The following is a 13892-nucleotide window of genomic DNA, read 5'->3' as shown; positions in this document are numbered from 1 at the left end:
GGGGGCACAAAGACTGACACGAATGCTTCCTAGAACTTTTCTGATGAATGAAATTTTTGAATGAAAATGATTATATCAAGCCTTTCTGCAGATGTGAAGAGTCTTCACATGAATAGCCACTCACATTTACATTACTTGTAGTTGGTGACAGAAGTAAAAGAAAAAGAAATCATTGAAATTATGATCTTATTTTTCATTTTTAAAAACCCCACCTACATTTATTCTTTGAAGTTAAAAATGAAAACAGCCACTTGATCAGATGCTAATCCATTTTGTGGCGTCCCTAATATAACAAGATACCAGAGTATGGCGGATTCAGGGAAAACAGCACCTGTATGGTGTTGTTTCATCAATATGGGGCTGCTGCCACAATAGGTGGTGGTGAACGCTAGCTTACGTAATATGAAAGGGGGATGCAGGGCTGGCATCAGAGGTACATGTTGTTGGGCCCCTGCTAAGGCCTATACTCTGACAGGAGGTCCGCTCTCAACCTCTGGAACCTCCTGGTCCTGTGGCTACCCCTCACCGGTATTGCTGTTTGCTCACTCCAGGAGTATGTGAACAGTGACAGTGAGTAGCATACCACTAGCTTGGCACTCTCCCTATGAGTAGAATGTACCATCTCGCCCGTGCCTCTTCCCCACCCGCCAAATGTGGAACTGGTCCTGGCAATATAAGAATGTAATACAAGCCATGCTGGATGAGACCAAGGGTCCATCTAGTCCAGTATTCTGTTCAAACAGTGGCCAATCAGCTGTCCCTGGGAAACCCACAAGCAACAGCATGCTCTCATCCATGTTCTCCAGCAACTGCTGTACATAGGTATGCTGCCTCTCATACTGGAGTTAGCATTTAGCCATCAGGATTAATAGCCATCCATAGCCTTATCCTCCATGATAGCTAAATTTATTTATTTACTTAATGCTCCCCATTCAAGAATTTCAGAGTGGTGAACAAATAGAATAAGAAAATAAAAACAGAACACATGAAATACATTTTAAAAGAAACAAAAGTGCAAATAAAACCACGGCTGGTCATTAAGGGAAGACTTTCTGAAACAATATTTTCAGGAGGCACTGGAAGTAATACAAAGTTGGCGCCTTTCTGACCTCCAGTAGCAGGGAATTCTGTGGGAAGGGGGCCACCACGCTGAAGGTTGTTCTCCTGGTGGACTCCAATTGGACCATAGGTCTACGTGGAACCACCAGGAGCAGGCCCTCAGATGACCTCAGTGACTACACAGGTTAATAGGGGAGAAGGCAGTCTCTCAAGTAGACTGGTCCCAAGTTGTTTAGAGCTTTGTATGCTAGTACAAGAGCCTTAAACCTTAAACAAGTAGACAGCCAGTGCAGTTCCCTCAGCAAAGGAGTTACTTGCTGTAAAGGGGCAGTTCCAGACAACAGCCGAGCTGCAGCATTCTGCACTAGCTCCAGTTTCCGGAGCTGCTTTAAGGGCAGCCCCACATAGAGCGTTTTGCAGTAATCCAGACTTGAGGTTACTAATTCCTATACCAAGCTATCCCTGTCCAGCAGAGGCTGTGCCTGGTGAACCATGTGATGTTGGTAAAAGACACTCTAAGCTGCTACGGCCACTTGGGCCTCCAGCAACAGAGATGGATCTAAGAGTATCCCCCCAAATTACAAACCTGATCTTTCAGAGGAAGTGCAACCCCTACGATCAGAGACAGTATGCCACTGCATAGCAGCTGTATGGGGTCAACAAATGGAGTGGGCTGTTCCTTTACGATCCTTGCTTGTGAGCTTCCAATAAGCTAGCCACTGTGCGTAATAGATATTGGAGTAAATGGACCATTGGTCTGATCCAGCAGGTTCTTCTTATATACTTATGCTATTAACAGAGATTCTTTATTTACAGTGATGTATGTATGTGATGCAGCAGGCATCACCTTAAAAGAGGAATTCCTTCCTGTGTGAGACATGCCCTCTGCACTTCACATAAATAGTTATATGAAAAACAATTCTCATTTTTAAAAATAGCAACATGGTACCTGATTAACCTGTTGCACCTTTTTAGTGAACCAAAACGTTTTTAACTGATTAATCTAAGTGATGCATCAAATAAACACTGTATTCCTAAGAGCTGCATCTTAAAGCATTCATATTTTAAGCAAGGATCATTGATATAATGTCAGACAATGCTTACTAGTCTTAAAAGAGTTTTGGGCTGGAATATCAGGGCATATTCAGTCCTGGCCTGATAGAAGCTTAATTTGGGGGTGCTGATTATACAATTAGTATCTCGTGCTATTGAAAGTCCCTCACTCACCTGGATCTGGCTGTTCCTTGTGGCAAAAAAAGAAATCAGTGACTAAAAACATCTCAGTTTCAGCTGTCAGGGGATCCTGAACCGAAGGAACTATACACACACACACACACACACACACACACACACACCCCTATAGATCTTTATTTTGTCTTTCCCAGGTACTCCCTCGACAGACATGTGGACTTTTCACCCATACAATATTTTACAAAGAATATCCTGGAGGGCCTCAAGAATTAGACAAAAGCATCCAAGGAGGAGAACTGTTTCTTACCATCCTTCTTAATCCCGTATGTACTTTGGCTGTTTTACAATGCTAGTAAAATACGATGTGAGGGTAAAATAAGGAGTGGGGAGGGTGGCGAGCAGCATTTTCTTTTTATTCCTAGCCAAAGCATAGATAAAAATAGGTTTGAACTGAGATTAATATTAATTATATTGTAAGGAACAGCTGCATTCAGAATAATCTCCGTATGTTAGCCAATGTTTCCTTTTATAACTGGTAAATGGGGAGCTATATCTTTTTTTAGAGGGGGGGAGATATGGCCTGGAACACTGGGCATATCTTAGTATGTAACAATGATGATGTATTTATATTGCACAGGAAATCAAAATATTTTACTGGCAATATTTTGTTGTGTTTCCTACAACCATCCTTAAGATGCTCAGCATTAATATCCTCATATTGCACATACAGGCTGGTGGGGGAAGGGGGAGGGTGCCTTGCTCAAGACCTTCTTGTGAGTTCATGGCAAACCATTCAAACCAGGCATTTCCTAATTTGTAGCTCAATCTCTCAGCCTCTATGCTGCACCGCAAATATTTCATGCTGCAATATAATCTTAACCTTTATGCTACACCACAAATATTTCATATTGGAATATACTTCTGAATGTATTTATTTCTTTCTATTCCTCCCATTAACACAGCAGAAAACCATTACTGCAAATTGTTTTGTAGAATTTTCTCTCCATTTCCAATGATAGTATGCCTAGTTCTGTTATTGCTAATCAAATAGCTCTTAGAAACTCTTAATTTGAGTGTGAGTTTCTTCTATTCTTCAGGAAACGTCCAGACTTTCATCCTAAATGAAATATGGACCAAATACGTAGAATTCTGCATTGGTGGAATTCAACCCTAGTGGAAAAACTATTAGGAACTGCAAGGCTGCTGTGGAATCTGTCCAAAAGATTCCTAACCTAGCAGCCCATATAATAGAAAATATATCCAGGCATTCATATATTGTGGATAACAAAGCAAAACAAAAAAATAAATAGAATATGTTGAAGTCTGCTATTATGTAAACCGCCCAGAGAGCTTCGGCTGTGGGCCGGTATATAAATGTAATAAATTATTATTATTATTATTATTATTATTATTATTATTCAGTCCCTATTTCACTTTTCCATCCATGTGACACATATTTTTGAATTATCAAGATTCCATCCATCGCAGCCCAGTTATAACCTAATGTCATACAAAAAAAAGAGTTTTGGTTTGCTACCAAAATGTTTGTGGCACATTAAAGCTTATAATGGCTACATTAAATGACCCACTAATTCAAAGCCTGTATCGTCCAACAGAGTTGCCCCTACTTATTTGTGTTATTTAATCATTACAGATTTAAAGGCCATGAATAATCTGAGCCTTTGATGAATATTTTTCTAGACTCTGCCTCTTTTAACTTCTTGTGTTGACTGTTTCTCACATACCCTGTTAATTTATTTAGTACAACATTTATGTACCGTTTCACATCTAAACAGATACCTAGGTAGATAAATACAACACTGGGTATGTATTTATCTGTTATTTCTGCTCTGTTCCTTTCTGGGCTGTTTTCTGTGCAATTAAGAGTTGTGTCATATGTCCCACAAAATGGTCCAATTTCCAGAAGTCCAGACTAACAGCATACAGTGACTTTATTTTAAAGTGCAGGAAACACCAGTGGGATAGATAACAATTTAGCTCCCGGGGGGTGGGGGAATGGGCCTTCAAGTGTTCCTTTTTTTAAAAAAACAACTCCTAAATATGGGTCATGGAGTCTAGCTTTAGATACCTAGGTATTAAAATGATGGCTTCTGGATCTCAGGAGTAAAGTATGTCTTGACTTCAAAGAGATTTAGAGTCGTTTTAGATGTATGGAACATTTTTTCTTGAAGAATTCTTATAACCTAACTTTCAGTGTGAAAAGAACTGCTCTTTTCTTAACTGAGCTTTTATTATTTAGAAAATATTTCTGTCTCCAAACTTGCTTATCTCTGTCTCTACCCGATGATTAGAAAATGTTCTTTCCTTGACCATGCTTTCGCTTCACTTTAATCCTTTCTCGTGTACCTCTACTTCCTGCTTAAGCTGCTTATGAGTTCCCTGAACTGCTGCTTGCTAAAATTTATGAAGTTTTGAACTCTGAAACTAGATTGTTTTCGCATATTTTATGTAGTAACATACTGAAGCCATTGATTGATGCACCATTTTAAGCATGCAAAAACAAAACAAAACAAAAAATTCAGTTTATTCTTAAATAGCAAGCTTATTTTCTTCACTTGTAACCTTGCTTTTCCTCTCAAGAGCTCAGGGCCGAATGACCAGTCCCAAACTGCCTTAACTTCAGCAGTATGTCATGTACTTTCAGACTGTCCCTTGTGCCTTGCAGTGCTTCTTCCTGAGTAAACTTTCACAGTGGGGAAGAGAAGCAGCACTCTAGTTGAATCCTAAAAGGGCAGCCTCATTGGAAGTCAAGCAAAATAATACTCACTCTTTTACTTCTAGAGCAGAAGTAGGCAGAAGGGAGACGTCCAGATTGTTTTGGATGTCCGTCTCCCAGCAATCCTAAGCATTGGCCATGCTGGCAGGGGATTCTGGGAGTTGAAGTTCCAAAACATCTGGAGATTTACCTTCTGGCAACTACTGTTCCAGAGTAGACTTACTTGACAGCATGCCCTGCAGGATGGTGCTTACCATGCCATATCGTGATTATGTAATGCATTCCAGCCATTCCCTGCAAAATAATCTCTTGCCCATCTCCATAGCAGATTGTTCTTCAATTTGTTGTGTGTAGCATTGTTGTGCTCTTACATGTTTCCAAATAAGTAATCTCATTTTAACAAGTAACCTTTCATACCATCATTTTTGATGCCATCCTTCAAAGCAAGGGTGGGGAATATGTGGCCATCCAGATATAGTTGGACTGCACCTCCCATCATCCCTCACCATTGACTATGCTGGCGAGGACCAATGGGAGTTTTAGTCCAACAACTTCTGGAGGGCCACACATTCTGCACATTTCAACCCCATGATGCGAAGAAGAGCAGTCTACAGAATTTGGAGGGTGGGATGGGAAGAGCTGCAACTAGAATTACCTGTTGCATACACAAGGTTAGGTAACAGAATAGAACTCCTGTACAAGAAACAGCAAGTTATTCCACAAAATGGTTTCATGCCTGTGTATGTGTTTGCTAAAACATATATTAGATAAAAGTGTTTGCCTCCTCTACAATATTGGCAATTATTTGATGCACAGGCCCCCAGAGCTGGGAGATTAGCTCCTGATATCTTATCGGGTTTTGTTTGTTATGGTGCTGTTATGTTATTCTCAGTAGCCCTATTTATGAGAATATTGTGCATGGAATGAATACATATGGGAGAACAAGACTGTAGCAAGAAGCCCCTTCCCCAGGTTCTTTCAAATGTTTGTACAAGCTGCATGCACATAGACAATTTGCATGTTATATATTCCACATGAGTAATAAAATCAGAATGTTAGAGTTGGGATGGAACTAGTCTAACCCCCTGCTCAGCCCAGGAATACTGCAGCCACAATATCCCAAACAGATAATTGTCCAGCCCCTGTTTATATATCACCAATGATATATTGGTGATATAATGTCTACACATAATGTCTACACATTATGCATTTTACTTTACAGTTGCAATATTTGCCATCTACACATTGTAATGTCCTAAATATATTATTGGAAGTAAATGTTATGGGTCTCTGTGGAGTTCACTTTCAAATAAATCTGCTGAGGATATCAGCCTTGGAAAACCTCCCTCTTTAGCTGCAATGATGCAAATCACTACTTATGCTGAAGCCATTTTATACAGCCGAGCTGATAATCATGTGTGGCAACCTACATTTTTAATTTTCTCAATCTGTAATCTGGCCTCTTTCTGAAAATGCATGGGCTTTGTTTTCACAAATGCATTGTTGTGGTTTCTTGCTCCAGAAAGGACACAGTTCTCTCTTGACCAGACACAAAAGAGAGCAGGGCTCCTGCAGCTTTAACTGTTCTGCTGAAGAGGAATTTCACCAGGTGCTGCATGCATACAAATGACACCTGCTGAAATTCCCTTTTCTGTACTTCTGTTAAAGATACAGGATTCCTGTCCTCCTTTCTGTATGGTCACCCTACCAACATACTGTTATTATTACCTATCTTCCTATCTCTCTGTGCATACTCTGTGAGGGAAGTAGAAAGTAATTTTGGCTGAGTGGGATAGAGAGACAAAGAAACCAAAGGGATTAAATTTCAAATACTGATTAGAACTAAATAGCCAAATATTTGGTTGCTGGCTTATTTACACACACATACACACACAGAGAGAGAGAGAGAGAGAGAGAGAGAGAGAGAGAGAGAGAGAGAAAGAAGGGGGATGTGTATGCTACATACCTTCCACTTGAAATCCAGAAGTTATTCAGCTTGGGGGATAGTAATATGATAAACATATAGTAGACATTTTATTGAGACATATATCGAATGATACTATAGTTATAGAGAGAAATAACAATACAAAATGTATTCAATAAAGAACAGTATATTAAGAGCCAGGGAAACCTAGAGTTGCTTGCATGGATGGTGATATACATTATTCTTGAAGGACAGCATTTATGTAGATAATTTAACTGACTGAATTACACTTGGCATGAATGGAGACCCCCAGAGCAATATATGCCAAGACACTGTCAAGGCTAAATTCCATTATCTGTCACTGGAGGATAGCATGTTCCGCAGTTACAAAACTATTGATCCAATAGATTTCTTTGCAAAGCACGAGTAAATGCAACAGGTCACTCGGCAATTATCTTTAGGCAAATACATTGACTGAGCCTGGGACAGCACCCAGTGGAGTTTTAAAAGTTGTGGTTCTGTTCAATGAACAAGCATACCTTTTACATCCACTCTCCAGCATGCACTGGAAAATTACTGGGTTGGATGATTTAGAATATAGGTTTTCAAAGCCCAAAGTAATGCCTTGATTTATAGTTGTGTCTTAACAGAATTTTGAGGAATCAGCAGTGCAAAATATAAAAAGAGACCAAGTGAACTATCTATTCTTCCAAAACAGCTATTACAACAAGTTAAACTCTGCATGACATCTCCCAAATGTAGTGTAAATAAAAATGCTGCCTACGTGAAAATCGCAACTGCTTTCAAATTCCCTCTCCATTATCCAATAGAAACTTTGTATTGTGTTGACTTTTCCAGGTCTGTCCTTACTATTGTCCCTGGCCTTTGCCTTTTAAGCCAATTTAGCCCTGCATCTGTTTTGCCTTTTAAAAAGGCGAATACAAATGACCATTTACCAGATGGTAATTTACAGCATGCCTATGACCACTTGTTAAGGTGGTTAACTGGCTGCACCATTTATCTGACCCAATAATGCTATATCTTTTCCTTTAGCCAAATCAAAATTGAACTTTTCAACAGTGGCTTTGGAAAAGTTGAGCAATTTGTTATGCCGAACTGGCATCTTATTAATCTTATTTGATATAATGGTGAGAAAAACATTAAACTAAGGCCATGGTTGATGAGGGGGTTGGAGGGCGACGATCTCGCGACTTTATTATCGTGAGATCGTCACCCTCATCTACACGCGGTGTGCAACATCACAGCCGCCATTTTTGAATTTTTGTTTTTAAGGAAAAGGAGCGCACGAGCACTAGAATGCAACAGTGGGGGGGTTATATTAAAAAAACCTTGCCCTCCCCTCCAATGGGCACAGAGTTCCAAGGAGCTCCGTGCCCCATGCCCGGTTCCTGGCTCCTCACAGTTCCTTGCGAGGAGCCAGAACAACCCACGAAGCCTGGCCACACATTCCGCGGTCTCGGGATGATCCCAAGACCGCAGAAAAAGCAGGCTAAAAGGGTAGGGCAATATCCCGGGGAAAGGGAGGGATCATCCCTCCCTGCCCCAGGGATCCCTTGTGTGTCATGTGAACACACAGGGATGATCCCGGGGCGATCACCAGGATATCGCCTGGTCTAGCCATGGCCTAAATAAGTAACCGCCACTTTTTAATATACCAGGTAAGCTTTTCTGTTTTACATGCATCATCTATGACTGTATAATAATAACAGGCAAAAGCAGCAATATTGTTTCAAGTTCCTGACAGTCATGCCCTGCATATGTGTATTATCCTATGGGTTTTAAAGCCTTCCATATTATTGTATAGATTTTTCATCTGCTCATGGATTCGGCACCTACTGGGGAAGCTCAGGCAGTGGCGGTGGCCAGGCAGACTTTTTACAAGCTCAGGCTGGCCCCCGTCTTTATGGAAGCGCTTTTCTGCTGTGAGGCGCCTCGCACCCGCACTTGCGTTCCTTCCTGGCATCTGCATGGGAAGGAAGGCGAGAGCAAATTTTGGGGGCATTCCTCCCCCTTTTTTTTATTATATGAGCTATATCTGCAAAGCTCTGCAGATACAAATAAGGAAAATAAAAAAGGGGGGAAGGAACGAGGCAGCCAGAGGAGGACACGAGCAGAGGGACTGGGCGAACAATCTCCCCTCCCTCTGGCTAACCATTCCTCCCCCCACCTACTTTTTATTTTTCTTATTTGAATCTATGGAGCTCCTCAGATATAGATCATATAATAAAAAGGGGGAGGAATGGCCAGTTCCTCTCCTCTCCCGCCCCCCTTTTTTGTTTTTACTTTCCAGAGGCGCAGGGCCACCCATGGCAACCAGTCAAGGGGCGCCATGGGCTCTGCTACCAAAAAAGTCAGGGTAAGTGCCCTCCTGGGGCAAACCCTATAGATGTGCCCTTGGTATACCAGCTGCAACCCTATCTGGAGAGGGAGGATCTTGCCTCAGTCATTGATGCTCTGGTGACATTCTGGATGGTCTACTGTAATACCTTCTAAGAGCATCATTAGACAAGTGTTTTATCGCATACTCGCTACCGCCCACGTCCTATAGACAACGACATCCACCTCCCACGCACCTTCCGCTCATTTTTCCATCGCAAAATAGACCCCCCTTTAATCCATCTTAAGGAGTTGAGTATATCACCTGTATTTTGCTCTTTCAGCTCCTATGTCTCTCAGGTCCACAGACCACATGCTGCAAGCCACATATGCTAGGAGCCACAAGGCAAGAGCTCATGCCCCTGGCAAGCCTAACCTTTTTATTACCTGTTGGGGAAGGAGGAAAAACAAGCACAGTCTCAATTCAGCCTCAGGATCCATAGATGCAGTTAGTCCTCTTCCCCACAAGTTCCTTCCAAGCAGCCCCTGGCAAGGCACTGGCCTTTTATTACCTGAGAGATGAGTGAAAAGAACAAACAACACAGCCTCAATTTAGCCTCAGGATCTACAGGTGCAGCCAGGCCTCTTCTCCACAAGCTCCTTCCTACCCAATGTTGTAATTTTGGCAGCAATTAAACAAATAATAAAAAAAACCAAGTAAGATTCAAAGCCATTTGATAAAAATCCATTTAAAAGAATATAGAAGTCTATTTCTATATAATTATAAAGTTTCAAAGATTTTTACCCCAAATATTCTAGCTGCCATACATCACAGATGGGGGGCAGAAACCTACAGCTGACATTAATAGAAATTATCCATGGGCAACTGGGCACAGGATCACAGACTAATGGTTTTACCAAGACTATACAAGGACAATTTTCTATAATTTTTCACCACATCAGGTTGAAAAGTGAGGAGAATTGCACTATGCTCCTTGACCGGTACTCTTCATGCAGTCAACTAGAGAAGTGCTCTGGCATATTTAAAGCATCCTCTGAGATGGAGCTATATATCATATGTGTTCAATGTCCACAAGGTCTCACACTATCTGTTTTCCAGTTCATCTCCTTTACTCCCTCGCGCCACAGACTATAAAAAACAGACTCATAAATGTTTAACAGAGAAATAAGCTAATAAATACACCTCTAAATATTATCTCCTTTGCAAGTAAGAGCAGGAGAACTGTTTGTCCTGAAATCATCCTTTAAGCCCGTCAAGGCTAGCTTCTTAATAAGCTAGGAAGATTAATCAGAGGCAGCATCGTAAAGCCGTATAACTGCCAGAAAGCAAAGTGACTGCATTCAGTTTTAGAAACACTTGATAAAATTATTATTTTTAAACCTGAAAAATATTAGTAGCCAGCAAGCCTGTGATTCATGGCTAATTTCAAGTCTTGTGTACCCTCTCCTTTTCTCCTCTTCATCTAAATTTGGGATTCTAAGGCCATATTAGTTAAAATATTCAAAACCGCACTGTCGATAATCTATTCATGTGACTCTCGCTCCATATATTTCCAAATACTCTTCCTTTGGGGAAGGCTTTTCATGTTAATTAACAGGTGCTTCCTATTAACTTGTCTCTAATAAACCAGGTATCCTATGCAATAGAAAACGTTGCTTTAAGGGCCTTAAAGATGAGTGGCTTCAGACGTCAACGATGCAAGGGTGGAACAGCAAGACATGCCTTTTGTAGGCACAATTTAATTGTTTTGTATGTGATATGTATCAATAACTCCAGAGAGGAGGCCCTGTGGCTTTGCATGCAAGAAGTCCTGGGTTCAATCTCCAGTATTTCCAATTTAAAAGATTTTAGGAAGAAGGGCTGAGAAACAGTAGGAATGGTCATAACTGCCCCATCCTGCTCTGCTGTAAAAACCTTCAAGATGTAAAACAGGGATATTGTGCAAACCACCAAGGCCTCCAAAGCATGGATGGGGAGGCAACATCAGCTATGGAGTTCGCTACTATAAGATGGGGTGATGGCCACTAATTTGGATGGCTTTAAAAGGGGATTGACCAATTCAAGGAGGAGAAGGCTATTGAAGGCTAATAGTCCTGATGGTTATAAGCTGCCTCCAGTATCAGGCAGTATGCCTATGTATACCAATTGCTGGGGAACATGGGTGGAAGGGTGCTATTTCACTCATGTCTTGCTTGTAGGTTGATCACTGTGTGAATAGAATGCTGTACTAGATGAACTTTTGGCCTGATCCAGCATGGTTTTTCTTATGTTTCATTATCCATGAAAATAAAGGATTGCACGTCTTCAAGTACTACAGTTTTTAGAATCTTTGAACTCCATATATACATGTTGTTCTTTGCAGAATCCATGCTGGATAAGACCGAGGGTCCATCTAGTCCAGCAGTCCATTCATACAGTGGTCAACCAGCTGTCAACCAAGAACCCACAAGAAAGACATGGGTGCAACAGCCCAATGTTCCCGCCCAATGTTCCCAAGCAACTGGTGCATATGGGCTTACTGGCTCTGATCCTGGAGGTAGCACATAGCCATCAGGACTAGCAGCCTTTGATAACCTTCTCTTCCATGATAGTAACCAGAGCTGGTTCCAGGCATGTCTCTCCAATGGGCCCCCTCATTATATTGGGCAGTATGGCATGTTCACTCCTCTTCCTTTTCCATATAGTGTGCTGGAGTGTGGGGGTAGGAGGATATGCTCTCATATCATGTACAAATTTAGAAAATGGCAGCAATTTGTATGACAACTTGAAGTATGTGTGTGTGTGCTAGACTTCCAAATGTTCACTTTCTGGCTTCATCTCTAGCAGGTGATATATGAAGTTGCATCCTGATTACTCTGTTGTATGCAAATCAGTTGGCAATATGGGATATTAGCCAGGTATTGTCTGATTATAATATTGCTTGTTTGTCTCTGCTCCCTTTCTGGCAAACTAAATGGGTCTTCTCTTCAACAAAGCCAATAAAATAAAATTAAAAATATCTGGAGTTTCTAGGCCAAGCCACTGTGGATATTAAGACTTATAACCTAGTAGATATCTTCTGAAATATGATTTAATTTTCAGCACACCCTAGGGAGCATCTTGGCTTATTTAAGTTAATGGAACGTTTGTCATTAGCTTCAGCCAATATTTTACCCTGCACCATAGCAACAAATATTTCATTTCCTAATTTTGGCCGAGATACATTTAAAAACGTTCTGTTTGAGATGAAGCCTGGCATATTATTTATCAGAATGTACTTTTTAACGAATTGATTGGAGATAAGGAGGGAAAACACAAAGGTGTTTGATTAGAAGCAACTTAACACATGCAGGCTAAGTTGGGAGAAATGTGATCTAGCATAACTAACAGAGGCTAAGTTCTTTGTAGATGTTATGGGACATATATTTTTTTCTTATTTCCAAGGCCACTTTAACACAGTTATATAATAAACACCTCCCTATATCTAAAAGGTTATTGTTCATTTCAAATCATTATATCTAGATTATGCAGTTCCCATATGTACTATACTTAGATTGTCTTGTTCCTGGTTGCTTCACATCATTCAGATTGAAGAGAATATCACTATAGAATATTAAATCAGATGCAGAGAGGGGTTTCGTTATGCTTTCCACAGGGGACATGTTCCTCCCTACCCCATAAAACCGAGTATTAATAAAACTGTTTCTTTTTAATTTGCTTTGTTTCTCTGAGCATAGCTGTGGAAAGAATGCAGAAAGATCACCTTGGGCACAATAAAAAAAAGAAAGAAACAGTGTTCTAAAAGGAATTTATGATGCAGTTTCAACAAAAATGTTGTAAATGGTAAAGTGTCATATGCTCAAATGAGGTAGAAGCCTGGTGGAAGCAACACTGTGAAGCTCTGAGGATGTTCATGCAGTTGACTTGCTAGATATGGGGCTTTGCTAGACCTACCGGGTGTTCCGTCATTGAGGAGCGGTGAAAGCGGATTTTCCCGTTCAGCCGTGACGCCTCATGATCCACACCTTCCTTAGATTTGTGGCGGAAGTTTGCGCCGGTTGTGCTGCTGCCGCCTCGAGCATGGCTGCGCAGCCACACCAGCCTGATTTCCGCGGCTTTTTTTTTCACTCGCTGCACGGTTTGCGCAAGTCCGGAGGACCGCAAACAGCGCCGATCGTTTGCGCAGCCATCAGCGATGCCGCCGCGGCACCAGCGGCGGCGGCGGTGGCACCGGCAGTGCCAGCTGAAGTGCTGCTGCTGCTGCGTATCAGCCCCCTCAGGCTGGGCGGAGGGGAGCCAGTTGCCATTTGTGGATGGCTCACAGGGGGCATGGCCAGCGAGCGCCGGTGCTGAGGGTCAACATTGATGAGGTCACTTCCTGATGGGGGGCGTGGTGTGTGTCATATGACCCGAGGTCAGTCGTCTGCATGGGCACTCTGTGCCTACATCTCCCATCATGCCTCTGAAGTGTCGGTGGCGATGACCGCCTCTGTGCCCTCTCCCCCATCCCACGGAGCCAACCCACATCTGGCCGTAGCCATGGCAGCAGCCCACAAACAGCTCTGCCCTCTTCCAGCCTCGTACCCACACCAACAGGCACACAGCCCTTCATGCCTGCACCGTCCCCCTCAGTCCCCGCTAGC

General features: G+C 41.8%; 1 protein-coding gene across 1 annotated transcript in view; it reads left to right on the top strand.

The window, feature by feature from the left end:
- LOC134405164 (bifunctional heparan sulfate N-deacetylase/N-sulfotransferase 4) overlaps positions 1-13892 on the top strand; it is a 126323-nt gene that overhangs the window by 61424 nt on the left and 51007 nt on the right. The window contains exon 5 of the mRNA XM_063136364.1: positions 2445-2573. Within this exon, the coding sequence (XP_062992434.1) occupies positions 2445-2573 (129 nt within the window). The remainder of the gene's footprint in view (positions 1-2444; positions 2574-13892) is intronic.

Source organism: Elgaria multicarinata, chromosome 10 (genome assembly GCF_023053635.1).
Source record: "Elgaria multicarinata webbii isolate HBS135686 ecotype San Diego chromosome 10, rElgMul1.1.pri, whole genome shotgun sequence".
NCBI classification, from domain to species: Eukaryota; Metazoa; Chordata; class Lepidosauria; order Squamata; family Anguidae; genus Elgaria; species Elgaria multicarinata.
The sequence above is the reverse complement of the archived record's forward strand: the minus strand, read 5'-3'. Positions and strand labels throughout refer to the sequence as shown.